This window comes from Labeo rohita, unplaced genomic scaffold, assembly GCF_022985175.1.
Source record: "Labeo rohita strain BAU-BD-2019 unplaced genomic scaffold, IGBB_LRoh.1.0 scaffold_846, whole genome shotgun sequence".
Taxonomy (NCBI): Eukaryota; Metazoa; Chordata; class Actinopteri; order Cypriniformes; family Cyprinidae; genus Labeo; species Labeo rohita.
Window position 1 is genome coordinate 1 of NW_026129795.1, and position 15,256 is coordinate 15,256.

The 15,256-nt window shown below is 34.9% G+C and overlaps 1 protein-coding gene and 1 long non-coding RNA gene across 3 annotated transcripts; both read right to left on the minus strand.

Moving 5' to 3' along the window:
- Positions 1-2,576: 2,576 nt before the first annotated feature.
- Positions 2,577-7,399, minus strand: LOC127162140 (uncharacterized). Its single transcript, XR_007827265.1, has 3 exons — positions 7,091-7,399; positions 4,688-5,642; positions 2,577-2,775 (listed from the first exon to the last, which is right to left on the minus strand). It is a non-coding gene; the product is annotated as an uncharacterized LOC127162140 (long non-coding RNA).
- A 5,585-nt stretch (positions 7,400-12,984) lies between these two features.
- Positions 12,985-14,740, minus strand: LOC127162141 (GTPase IMAP family member 5-like). 2 transcript variants are annotated; one of them, XM_051104952.1, is made up of 3 exons: positions 14,443-14,740; positions 13,726-14,243; positions 12,985-13,632 (listed from the first exon to the last, which is right to left on the minus strand). In XM_051104952.1, the coding sequence occupies exons 1-2, from the start codon at positions 14,609-14,611 to the stop codon at positions 13,762-13,764; spliced, it is 651 nt and encodes a 216-aa protein (XP_050960909.1). In that variant the 5' UTR covers positions 14,612-14,740; the 3' UTR covers positions 12,985-13,632; positions 13,726-13,761. The 2 variants fall into 2 exon arrangements, with proteins under 2 accessions (XP_050960909.1, XP_050960908.1); XM_051104951.1 differs by having other exon boundaries at positions 12,985-13,635.
- Between the last annotated feature and the right edge of the window lie 516 nt (positions 14,741-15,256).

A 15,256-nucleotide genomic window follows, 5' to 3' on the forward strand; every position in this document is an offset into this window, starting at 1 on the left:
ATAAAATGTATCTGACGCCAAATCCACGAGATCGCTAACAAGTGATGGAACCGTACAGAAATATACAAAAATATTAAATGTTTTTTTTTTTTTTTTAAATCATTTTTCAATTATTTTATATTTTAGAAAATTTGCGATTTTATCTGAAGTTATATTTTATTAATATAAAATGTATTGAAAAGATCGCTGTGATGGAACTGGAAATCTTTTTTATTAATATTAAATTTTTCTGATTTTCAAGTTATTTTAGAAAAATATGTTTTTATTAACAAAATGGAACCGTAATTTTTATTAATATAAAATGTATCTGACACCAAATCCACAGATCGCTAAATATACAAAAATATTAAATTTTTTTTTTTTATCATTTTTCAAGTTATTTTATATGAACAGAAAATGTTTTTATTTGACAAAAACTGCTTGCGATTGCTGACTGGTATCTGAAGTTATTGTTTATTAATATAAAATGTATCTGACGCCAAATCCACGAGATCGCTAACAAGTGATGGAACCGTACAGAAATATACAAAAATATTAAATGTATTTTTTTTTTTATTTTTTTTTTTTTTTTTTTCATTTTATATTAACAACAAAAAATTTTTTTTGACAAAAACTGCTTGCGATTGCTGACTGGTATCTGAAGTTATTGTTTATTAATATAAAATGTATCTGACGCCAAATCCACGAGATCGCTAACAAGTGATGGAACCGTACAGAAATATACAAAAATATTAAATGTTTTTTTTCAAGATATTTTATATGAACAGAAAATGTTTTTATTTGACAAAAACTGCTTGCGATTGCTGACTGGTATCTGAAGTTATTTTTATTAATATAAAATTATTGATATCCACGAGATCGCTAACAAGAAAATATACAAAAATTTTTTTTTTTTTTATTTTTTCAAGATATTTTATATGAACAGAAAATGTTTTTATTTGACAAAAACTGCTTGCGATTGCTGACTGGTATCTGAAGTTATTGTTTATTAATATAAAATGTATCTGACGCCAAATCCACGAGATCGCTAACAAGTGATGGAACCGTACAGAAATATACAAAAATATTAAATTTATTTTTTTTTTTTTTTTTTTTTTTCAAGTTATTTTATATGAACAGAAAATGTTTTTATTTGACAAAAACTGCTTGCGATTGCTGACTGGTATCTGAAGTTAATGTTTATTAATATAAAATGTATCTGACGCCAAATCCACGAGATCGCTAACAAGTGATGGAACCGTACAGAAATATACAAAAATATTAAATGTATTTTTTTTTTTTTTTTTTTTATCATTTTTCAAGTTATTTTATATTAACAGAAAATGTTTTTATTTGACAAAAACTGCTTGCGATTGCTGACTGGTATCTGAAGTTATTGTTTATTAATATAAAATGTATCTGACGCCAAATCCACGAGATCGCTAACAAGTGATGGAACCGTACAGAAATATACAAAAATATTAAATGTATTTTTTTTTTTTTTTTTTTTTTTTTCATTTTTTCAAGTTATTTTATATTAACAGAAAATGTTTTTATTTGACAAAAACTGCTTGCGATTGCTGACTGGTATCTGAAGTTAATGTTTATTAATATAAAATGTATCTGACGCCAAATCCACGAGATCGCTAACAAGTGATGGAACCGTACAGAAATATACAAAAATATTAAATACATTTTTTTAATTCATTTTTCAATCAATTTTATATTAACAGAAAAGGTTTTTATTTGACAAAAACTGCTTGCGATTGCTGACTGGTATCTGAAGTTAATGTTTATTAATATAAAATGTATCTGACGCCAAATCCACGAGATCGCTAACAAGTGATGGAACCGTGCAGAAATATACAAAAATATATAAAAATATTTTTTTTTTTTTTTTTCATTTTTTTTTTTATCATTTTTCAAGTTATTTTATATTAACAGAAAATGTTTTTATTTGACAAAAACTGCTTGCGATTGCTGACTGGTATCTGAAGTTATTGTTTATTAATATAAAATGTATCTGACGCCAAATCCACGAGATCGCTAACAAGTGATGGAACCGTACAGAAATATACAAAAATATTAAATATATTTTTTTATTTTTTTTTTTTTCAAGTTATTTTATATGAACAGAAAATGTTTTTATTTGACAAAAACTGCTTGCGATTGCTGACTGGTATCTGAAGTTATTGTTTATTAATATAAAATGTATCTGACGCCAAATCCACGAGATCGCTAACAAGTCATGGAACCATACAGAAATATACAAAAATATTAAATGTATTTATTTGACACCAAATCCCTTTTTTGCTTTTTCAAGTTTTTTTATAGTTTATCCTCATATTTTATTTTGACAAAAAAAATCTTTTATTGTATTGCTGACTGGTATCTGAAGTTATTGTTTATTAATATAAAATGTATCTGACGCCAAATCCACGAGATCGCTAACAAGTGATGGAACCATTCATTCTTTTTACTTTTTCAGCAGTTTATCCTCATATTCAGCGTCATGCATATAGTGTCTTGTATTGTATTGTGTTCAGTGTCTCCTGCTTTGTGGGGGTTAAATATACAAAAATATGTTGTATGTATTGGCAGTAGCAAGTCTCGGTAAACAGCAGCAGCATCAGCGTAGCAGATCTATTCTGCCAATACCAAATACATTTACATTATCATGCACATTACCATTCCAATCCCTCTGACAGTTGTCATGACCGAAATGTTTTATTGTGAATATGAGATTGAGCTGAAGAATGAATTGGGTTGAGAAAACAATCTGCTGTTCAGTTTGACCTGAAGATGATGATCGTTAACGAGATGAATAAATATGTTAAATTAGCAGCAACAGCAACAAAAACACTATATAAAATAAAGTGGTTTACAAACAAATGCACTGTCGTGTAGAATAACCACATGGTCTTATTGACTGCGGTCAAGCCAGCCTACTCTTGAAAAAACAATCACTCCAGCCGCACTTTTTTGTTTGTCTAATCGTGTACTTACAGTATGGGTGCTGGGAGCGGTCAAAATGGATGTAAAGATGCTGTCAGAACGGCGTTTTCTTTATGCTTTAGCTGATATTTCAATAGATTGCTGTTCATGAATATTACTGCACAAAATGTAATTTAACTCTAATTTAACCATAAAGCGACAAAGTAGTTACTTTTTGCCATTTTCCATCAGAATGTAAAAAAATAGTACGATTTAAGATTTTTTTTAAACATTGATTTTAATGATTCTGAATACATTATATATATAATTTATTTCTGTATCAAAGCTGATTGTTTTAGCATCATTAGTCCAGTCAAATGATCATTCAGAAATAATTCTAATATTCTAATTTGCTGCTCAGAAAACATTTATTAATATTATGATGTTAAAAACAGCAGAATTTTACAGGTTTCTTTGATGAATAGAAGTTCAGGAAAGATAGCGTTAAAGGAAAGATTTTTATGAGCATCTGAATATGGGACATGATGTAAATGAGCTAGAATGCAGACAATTTTTTTTTCCAAAACTATACAGTTAAATGACTTGATAATTAATACAGTAATAGTTCAGTTAGGGTGACTGTGGACAGTAAACAAGTGAAATAATTAGCCAATCTACAAAGCAAAGATTTTTGTGAATGTTTGAAAATGGGACATGATGTAAAAGTGCTAGAATGCAGACATGCTTGGAATGAATTTGCCTTTTATTTTTTCCCAAAACTGTACAGTAAAATGACTTGCAAATTAATACAGTAATAGAGTGACTGTGAACAGGAATCATTTGAAATAATTAGCAAAACTATAAAGGTAAGATTTTTCATAAGTGTTTGAAAATGAGACGATGCAAAAGTGCTAGAATGTAGACATGCTTGGGGTGAATTTGCCTTTCATTTTTTCCTAAATTATACAGTAAAAACGACTTGAAAATGAATACAGTAATAGTCAGAGGGACTGTGAACAGGAATCAACTTTAAAGACATTATGGAAATTAATACTTCTATTTAACAAGAATATTTTAAATTTATCAAAACTGACGATAAAGACATTGATAATGTTACAAAATATTTCTATTTTAGATAAATGCTGTTCTTCTGAACTTCTATTCATCAAAGAAACCTGAAAAAAAATCTACTCCACTGTTTTCAACAGCATAATATTAATAAATGTTTTCTGAGCAGCAAATTAGAATATTAGAATTATTTCTGAGTGATCATTTGACTGGACTAATGATGCTAAAACAATCAGCTTTGATACAGAAATAAATTATATATATATATATATATATATATATATATATATATATATATATATATACTGTATATATATATATATATATAAATAATGTATTCGACTCATTAAAGTGAATGTTCAAAAAAAAAGTAATTGTACTACTATTTTTTTTACATTCTGATGGAAAATAGCAATAAGTAACTACTTTGATGTCGCTTTATGGTCTTTTAAGGGTTAAATTACATTTTGTGCAGTAATATTCGTCAACAGCAATCTATTAAAAATATCAGCTAAACCATAAAGAAAAAGTGCGCCTAGATTAGACGTGATCGTGTATTTTCATGACGCTACTGGTTTGACCGCAGCTGTTTTAAAAATACTTTCGATTTCGCGTCACAAAAACAACAGCATAAAACAGAAGTCAAAATACGGGAAAAATCTGCAGAAACACATTTGTTTTCAATAACCCCCTTCTGAAATCTTACCTACAGTCTTGTCCACTAAGAAGAGAATTTATTAGAAACGCTCATTTTTCTGTCCTTTAGTCCTGTAGTTTGTCAGCAATTTCTTCTCAAATCTCTCAATAGTACAGACGGATCGGATTAAATATGCAAAAACATATTTACATATAAACATATGTCCCCGAGTGTTAAAATGAGTAGGGTCTGGGCTAAAGTTGTATCTACAAAAATGTTTTCTAGGACATAAATCCAATCACAAATGCTTTCTCTTGCTATCTGTGTGTTTTCCGCAGTTACTTTTGTTTTTGTCTAGGGGTTTTGAAGGAGTTGAACAGTTTCTGTCACCTGCTGTACTGGAGTGTGGATATTCTACCTAATACATTTAAACACTGTATTATTTTCCCTGTTCCTGGACTGTTGTCTACGATGCTGTTTATTGCGGATGTCACACATGCGGAGATTTGGATTTATTTCTTATTTTCAGTTCTAAATATTTATATTAGCGTGTAGTATTAATACTTGTTCTTCAGTTTCTGCTTCTTTATGCTACTTTTACAACTGTAAAGTCTAATTCTCCTCCTAACACTACTAAAAATAATACAGCACAAAAACTGAAATACACTGAAATACACAGTGTATGATATGATTTTACGAACACACTGTCAAAAAAGATACCCTAAGGTACAAAGTGAAAAGATACAAATATGTTCTTTTAAAGTACTAATATGTACCTGTAAGCAGGGGCGCAGATGGGATTTTTTTTAACCGGGGGTGCATGGTCTGCGCTGCTCAAAAAGCGTCTGCTCAAAGCGCGCGTTGCAGAATTCACTGATCACATAAAGAGAGGCGCATTCAGTGCGATCGCTTTGGATGTAGAGCCTGGTTTATAAATTAGCCACTAGCCGCGTCAGCACCAGCGCTCAGCTGGCAACACAAATCTTGAGGAAACTATGGTGGACGGAGGGATCTGGTTTTCAAGCTAAAGTAAAAAAAAAAAAAAAAAAAAAAAAAAAAAAAAAAAAAAAAAAAAAAAAACGCTTCTTAAACAGAGAAGGTGAACATGTTGGTATTCCTGTGGAAAAATAAACATAATGCAAGCCATAGTTTCACTTTTCTTTTTGTTTTCAATTTGGAAATCTGTCATATAACGTAAGGTGAGTTTTTTTTTTTTTTTTTTTATTTTTTTTTTTTTATTACTATTTATTATTATTTTTATTTTTTTTTTTCAGTGTTTGCTAAAAATTATATAACTTATTGGTCTGTATAAGCCAGGTGTGATGAACATCGGTCCTGAAGAGCCGCAGCCCTGCACAGTTTTGCTTCAACCCTAATCAAACACACCTGAACAAGCTAATCAAGGTCTGAAGGGTTACTAGAAAACAACAGGAAGATGAGTTTTAATTAGAGTTGGAGCTGAACTCTGCAGGGCTGCCGGTCTACTACGGGAGAACCGCTGGTTTGCCGTAGTCTTCACAACGTGACAGATTAGGCACATAAATATTATGTTTTATAGTATATACCCCTGTAATTCTATCAGTATGCGATTTTACCGTTAGTCTTTCATTTAATCTGTGTTGACATGTTTTAAATTTAAAATAATCCATTGTGTTAACAATCGAGAAAACTGCAATATGACCAGATGCTCAACTAACTCTGCTACTAGTTTCCGTGATCGTCATCATCTTATTGATTTCATGCTATTATTGTTTCGTCGGATACGGCAAAAATACCTAAATCCATGATTAACGTGGTGCGAGCGGTCAGAGAATCGGATCACAAACAATTACGCGATGAATTTCAGACATATCCGGACGGGATCAGTTGTCTCAGAGGACTTCTGAGTTATCCGAGAAGCAGTAATTATCTGATTCACGAACAAATGTAAAACAATTCGTTAATGAACTGGGACGCGCTTTGTATTTTTGACTCAGAATGAACCGGTTCATAAGAGTCATTTGTTACACGACTCGCGCTGCGTGCGGGTGCAACTATGGCGCACATTTTATTGAAAGACGTGTTTTTTTACATTATTTTGCGTTACGCTGTCATCGCTGCGGCTGAAAAGTAGCACATGAAACACTGCTTACATTTATACTTTATTCTGTGATAATTCTGGGGTGGCACAGCTTTTTCTTAGGGTGGCAGTTGCCACCCCCGGTAGATCCGCCACTGGCTGTATATGAATAAAAAAGGGACGTGTGCTGTATATGCACACACACAACTTTTATTTAACGATAAAGCGATTGATGAGGCAAAAAAGTACCTCACTATAGGCTGCTACTTAACGTTCGTTAATCATTCACAGAATAAACGCTAACCCCGCACAGCGACATATCAAATATCGCATTAAACAGTGAAATCACTGTGCTTTAAACCACAACTTATTACAAAATAAAGGTAAATAATCATATAATCATATTAACTTACCAAATAATGCTGCTTGCTGCGAATTTCGTGACCGCCTGATGAGGAGACGAGTGAAGAATCCAGAAAGTTCGATGAAGTGGAAAAATAAACAAACCGGTTAAAATAACACAATCTGCGTGTTCAGCGGTGAAAGTCCATTTGACCCAGCATGATCAACCCAACTGTGTGTTTACAGTACCTCAAACAACCCAGAATTTTGACCCAGCACAATTAACCCAGCAATGTGTTTACAGAAATAACCCAGCACTTTTTAGAGTGTAATATTTAATGTATTTGAGGCGAACTCCTGGACATTGCTGGCAAGTATAATGTAACCTCACCAAAAAAAAAAAAAAAAAAAAAAATATTTTTGACACCAAAGCGCTGGCAGTTTTTTCAAGTTATTTTATACAGACAGAAAATGTTTTTATTTGACACAAACTGCCTGCGATTGCTAAAAGGTATCTGAAGTTAATGTTTATTAATATTTAATGTATTTGGGCAAACTCCTAGAGATCGCTGGCAAGTATAACGTAACCTCACCAAAAAAAAAAAAAAATAAAAAACTTTTTTTAATTTTTGACACCAAAGCGCTGGCAGTTTTTTCAAGTTATTTTATATAGACAGAAAATATTTTTATTTGACACAAACTGCCTGCGATTGCTATTATTAAAATAACAGTGATTTTTTAACATTAACGCAATTCAGTGACTGAGTAACAGCACACTCTACTTTCAACCTGAAGCAATCAAGTTAATCATTAACCAGTTAACCAGGTGAAGGCCTCAGCTAAACCTGTAGTGCGCTCTTCCTATTCTCCAGCAGAGGGGGTTGTAGTAACAACATCCATCCCATCACACTAAGTGACCCTCGTTTAGCATTCCTCATGTTAACATTATTATTAGGAAAACAGCCCAATATGTAAATCACATACGGTCATGATCGTATGTCTGTCGTAATATCTAGACATTAAGTGTTTCTCTAGGTTTGTTATGAATGGATCAGAAGTGTAGTAGAAGAGAGACAGGCATATTAGGAAGGATAATATGAGTGAGAGATGAGCAGTGAATCAGCTTCATTTACTGTAACTGAACACGAGCACACAAATGCAGTAAACCATCCAGTAATCACACATCTATTCTAACACAACTAAACAGGGAAATGTTCCACAGACCATCTTTAACTAACACTAGTGATGTTACCTTCAACAAGGATGCTCCAAAGCTTGTATCAAAAAAAGACACATTTCACATTGAAGTACTGCATCAGAGCTTGATTCGTTTTAAGAAAAGCAAGTGATCTATGACGTCCGAAGCTTCATTCACCTGAAAACCATGCGCTTGTTTCAGTATCTGGTTCAAACGAAGCGAAGCCCAGTGCCGTTTCCTTTACATTATAGTACATTTTAATGTGTTAGCATTGTTTATGAATTTATTTTTTAGTTGTAATTTATATATTGAGCTCAAAAATTAACTTTGAAGAAAAAGTCTAAGGACTGAGGCAGAGTTCAAATAAACACATCATAGATTTCATTTATGAATTTAAGTTTTATTTATTTTACTTATTTTAGTGCTAGTACACCAACATAAATAATTGACTTTGACAATGACCATTATTTATATACAATAAAATAAAACAAAGAATCATTTGTAGAACCAGATGTGAAACCAGCGGCTGCAATGGAGCACAGCACTTTGGAAGGTGTTATTCATTTTTACTAATGGCCACAACATGAACCTTTTTCCGATACAATTGTGTTGAAAGCTTCACTAGTTCAGAACGCTTCACTTAGCCATCACTAACTAACACACAAAATATAAACCCATTTACAAGAGCAGCACTTACTCACCTCACCTGCCACCATGCTGCTGGATCCGGTTAAGAAACCAGAATGATTGTGGAATGAGCCTTTATATCTGTGCTGCAGTGCATCATGGGAAATGGGAGAAACCAAGTTTGGGGGTGTTTTAAAAGTTAGGCTCAGTTACTTCCCATAACACCCGATGTACTCAGTGCATCGTCAGAAGAATGGCATCTACGCTAATATTAGTCTGTTTCTTTCTTATTCTATATTCTATTCTATATTGAAGTAATGTAACTTATTACTTTTGATTACTTTTTGATTTACTTTTCTAAATTTCTAAAATGTTTGAAACATTTAAACCAGGCAGAGTGAACCTTACAGTAGCTCTCAACACTGATTACTGTCAGACTTTTAAAATCCTTTATCACTTGAATTAAGATTATAATAAGTAAGGGATACATCTTTATTTTGCAATAACAACTGGCTGGACGTACATTATCCCATTTATTACACAGTTGCTTGTTGAGTCCACATAACCAGGATGACCTCATCAAGAAATTGAACACATAATATTGAATTGAGTTTTAATATTTTAATAGCTAACCAAATCCAAAGCTTCCACTAAGAAAAATTATCAAGCGTATAGGCCAACGTAAGTTTTCCGGATGAGTCTGTGTTATTAGCTTTTACCAGTTGTTATCGAAGAATAACATACCTTGGAATGTGATGACTGACCAATCAGAATCAAGTATTCCGTAAAGCCGTGTAATAATTTAATTTAAAGCACAGCCACCACAAATTCAGACTCTTATTAACTTATTTTTAGATCATTTTAGATCATTCTGAGGTTAAATTCAGATTTGAAATCATAAGAAATAGTTTAATAGCTATGATACTGGTTTTGAAATCAAATGTTTGCATAGTTATGACAGGAAACACTGCCATCTAACAACGCCCTGGAAAAAAACAATTTATCTTAAAATCTAAAGTATATGCAAAAACCCAAATAGGAAATAAAATAGTTATTGAATAAGCATGTGTCCTATTCTGCAATCAATGCAGTTTATAAAAGTAGACAATTAAATCTGTATGTGGGTGTATTTGTGTGAAATTCAGATGTAACCCCCTTTGTTATCATTAACATTTCTCAAAAGTAACTAATTTAATTACATATTTTTTTCTCATTAACTATAGCTAATTACAATTACATTTATTTTGTAATTAAATTACATAATTCTATGTAAATAGTTACTCCCCAACACTGGTTATGAGCACTAATAGAAGTAAGTGACCAATAAATGTAAGTAATTAGAGAGAGAGAAAGAGAGAGAGATTTAATTAGGAGGATTTATTTTAGTTTTCTCTGTCTTCCGTCTGGGCTTTACACTCCCAGTAAATGTCAGGAATGCACATACAGCTGCATTGCCAGCTGTCATTAAAAAGTCAAGACAAAGCAGCTTCAGTTGTGCTCTAGCTAGAAGAAGAGGAAGTTGAAAACAGTTGTGATGATGTGAAATGAAGCCCTCTGAAACACTGAATCAACTGAAGATTCACAGAATGATTCACTCTTACATTTTTTTTATTTTTGTTTTTATTTATTAATCACTTCTATGACTACTCACAATATAACCTACATTCAAATTTATTTCTATATACTTGATTAAACACTTTTATGCTCTTGGGCACAATATTTACAGGCAGGCAGTATCCAGGAATTAAATAAACCAAATAATCGAGCCTAGGGTTCATAATATATAAACAGCTACTTCATTTTGTTTAAATGTGGGTATTTTGCACAATACAATGACAAAGGCTTCATTGCAGTGTCATTGTAAAACTTTATTTTTGAGTTTTTATAAGCATATATGTCATTAAAGGTGGAAAGTGTGAGTGCAGCGATAGAGTTTCCAAAATGTATTATATTTTGCACAATACAATGACAAAGGCTTTATGTTCTTTGTTTTTTACTTGCATCAGACTTCTTTCTTTTCACCTCCAAAATAGTGTTTAATACGCCAATAGATTAAGGAAAAGGAAAGGAAAGGAAAGGAAAGGACGTGAGCCATTTGCATTTAACCCATCCTAGTGCACACACACACACACACACACACACATACACACACACACACATGTTGTGTTTCCATGTTTTATGGGTTCATTCCATAGGTGTAATGGTTTTTATACTGTACAAACCGTATTTTCTATCACCCTACACCTAAACCTAGTCCTCACAGGAGACTGTGCACACTTTTACTTTCTCAAAAAAACTCATTCTGCATGATTTATAAGCCTGTTTCCTCATGGGGACCTCACAAATGTCCCCACAAGGTCAAAATTTACTGGTATTACTATCCTTGTGGGGACATTTGGTCCCATAACGTGATAAATACCAGGTGCACACACACACACACACACACACACACACACACACACACACACACACACACACACACACACACACACACACACACACACACACACACACACACACACACACACACACACACACACACACACACACACACACACACACACACACACACACACACACACACACACACACACACACACACACACACACACACACACACACACACACACACACACACACACACACACACACACACACACACACACACACACACACACACACACACACACACACACACACACAACACACACACACACACACACACACACACACACACACACACACACACACACACACACACACACACACACACACACACACACACACACACACACACACACACACACACACACACACACACACACACACACACACACACACACACACACATACACACACACACACACACACACACACACACACACACACACACACACACACACACACACACACACACACACACACACACACACACACACACACACACACACACACACACACACACACACACACACACACACACACACACACACACACACACACACACACACACACACACACACACACACACACACACACACACACACACACACACACACACACACACACACACACACACACACACACACACACACACACACACACACACACACACACAACACACACACACACACACACACACACACACACACACACACACACACACACACACACACACACACACACACACACACACACACACACACACACACACAACACACACACACACACACACACAACACACACACACACACACACACACACACACACACACACACACACACACACACACACACACACACACACACACACACACACACACACACACACACACACACACACACACACACACACACACACACACACACACACACACACACACACACACACACAACACACACACACACACACACACACACACACACACACACACACACACACACACACACACACACACACACACACACACACACACACACACACACACACACACACACACACACACACACACACACACACACACACACACACACACACACACACACACACACACACACACACACACACACACACACACACACACACACACACACACACACACACACACACACACACACACACACACACAACACACACACACACACACACACACACACACACACACACACACACACACACACACACACACACACACACACACACACACACACACACACACACACAACACACACACACAACACAACACACACACACACACACACACACACACACACACACACACACACACACACACACACACACACAACACACACAACACACACACACACACAACACACACACACACACACACACAACACACACACACACACACACACACACACACACACACACACACACACACACACACACACACACACACACACACACACACACACACACACACACACACACACACACACACACACACACACAACACACACACACACACACACACAACACAACACACACACACACACAACACACACACACACACACACACACACACACACACACACACACACACACACACACACACACACACACCACACACACATATTGCTATTGCTGCAGTGCAGGGAGCAGTTGCTCAAGGAACTCACCTCAGAGTTGGGCTTGTAACTGATCTGTAACCTGTATTGAATCCAATATTTGGTGATAATTTAGCAAAACAAGGAATTTGCAAGCAATTTCACTTTTGACCAATGGTGTTACAGGCTACATGACAGAAGGGGATCAAAAATACATATGAAAAAAGTAGAGAGCTACAGATATTAAATTTCTCCACTGATACTGATAGTCGATTATTCAGAATAAATGCATCAAATATGGTAAAAGTATGGTAAGTTTAAATGTGCTTGTAAATCTCATTGGTTCCTTCAAATCAAGCAGACACGGTTTTGATTCTGTTAAATCTATTTCACATGAGGGTGAGTAAATAATGACATTTTTCATTTTTCAGTGTATTTTAACAGTAACCATGAATCTAACAAAGATGAACAGAACTAAAAGTCAATACTTTTGTTGTTCTTAGGCTGCATTTAGACTTGGTGTTAACATTCAATCACTGTGTCTGTGTCTGTATCACATTGGCAGTGTGGGATTGTTGTGATTTATTGATTGATCACAGCCTGGCTACGTAATCTACATAAAGACGATCTGATCTTCTGTCTGTCTGCTGCAGGATCTGCTCTGATATGGAGGATTTTAATGTCTCGTCGCTCCCACACACAACCAGATTCAGCTTCACACCTTCTGACAGAAGAAAATTTAAACATGTTAAATTACTGATATAAACACCAAATATCATCACACAATATCATCCATTGTAAAATACTGTTGTACCTTCAGCACAATCCAGGTGTCGTCCATCATTCATCTTCACAATGTCCTCAAGCATCTGCAGAAGATCATGAGGAGAGCTGCTCGTCTGAAGACTGAAGTGTCTGTTTGCACATTTCTGAATGATTTTCTGCAGGATGTCATTGGTTTCAGTGGCTCTCGTGTGCTGAGCACCATGGTGTGTTGATAAACGCGCTCAGAGAAAGAGAGCAGCACCTTCTCCACACGCTCTTGATCTTCTGCTGAACACGGCTCATGTTTGAGGAGCAGAACGATCACATGAGGTCCTGGATCAGACAGATGGACACACTCTCTCACTGTCTGTGTGATCTGATGATCTGAGATGTTGGTCTGGAGCAGCTGAGGACTGTTGATGATGATCACGTGTCTGTCCTTCAGTCTTCCTGCGACTCTCTCTACAACATCTGGAGGAGCTTCACTGTCAAACGCTGCTCGTCCTAATATGAAGTTTCCCACCAGACTGTTTTCAGACACGCTCCAACCCAGAAGAACAATCCTCACTGCAAACAGTCAAATCAGACATTCAGTGTCCACAATCCTCACATCACACAATAACACACAGCACATGTGATATGTGACATGTTATGATTACAGGATCTTGATCTTAATCAACATCACAGATCAAAATAACCAGAATCCACCAGCAGGAGATACATTTATCACACATAACTTCATTCATTTATGTAGATAAAGACTTACTCTGAGGAGGATCTTGTTTGCTCCGTCTTCTCCTCTGACGAGGATTGTGGATGACAATCACTGTATGAAACAAAAGTCTTAAATTATATTTGACCTCATCACATTTGAACAAATGATGAAAACAGCAAAACTGGTCTAAATGAAAGTCTGAGATGCTTAGAAATCGCATCAGAATAAATATGTTTGGAGTTTGTTAAGGAGATCAATTTTCACTAAATATGCAAAAAGAAATGGATTTGAAACACAAATAAAGTGTTTTAAGAAATTTAAATTCTATTGACAGAATTGAATGAAAATGTTCTTTAGAATCATTTTAAACAATGATGTGACTGTGATTTTTACCTGTGTATCAGAGGTTGACATGTTGATATTCTGTTCTTTTCTTTCAGTCTTCAGCTGATCATCTGTCTGTTCATCGTCCTGTAAGAGATGTTAGTGATTTTCAAACAGTAACACAGTCTCTGTTCATTCATCAATCACTGTTCTGCAGCTTTTGTGTCTGTTGTTTGTTGTTCAGTTTTCTGTTTAACTACAGTAGTTTGAATATCAACTAGTAGATCATGAAGCATGTTCTGCATGTTTACCAAGTCAAGTGAACATAAACCAAAACACTTCACAAGAGACGTTATTGGTTGTTTTAATCAGATTTGATTCAGTTCTGTGACAGAAGATGAAAGTGAAACTAACCTGTTTCTGTCTGTCGGGTCTGACAACAAATGCAGACAACTGATCGCAGGAGCCGTGAGGACCAATACATTAGCAAATGTACAGTTTCTAATACATCTATTTATTCATTGCGTTTTAAATGTAGAAA

Bases quoted from the DNA above. Each gene is read 5' to 3' on its own strand.
- LOC127162141 (XM_051104952.1), bottom strand. From the start codon at position 14,611: ATGCGATTTCTAAGCATCTCAGACTTTCATTTAGACCAGTTTTGCTGT. The intron at 14,244-14,442 runs GTAAGTCTTTAT...GACTGTTTGCAG, and splicing joins CAAACAAGATCCTCCTCAGA to TGAGGATTGTTCTTCTGGGT.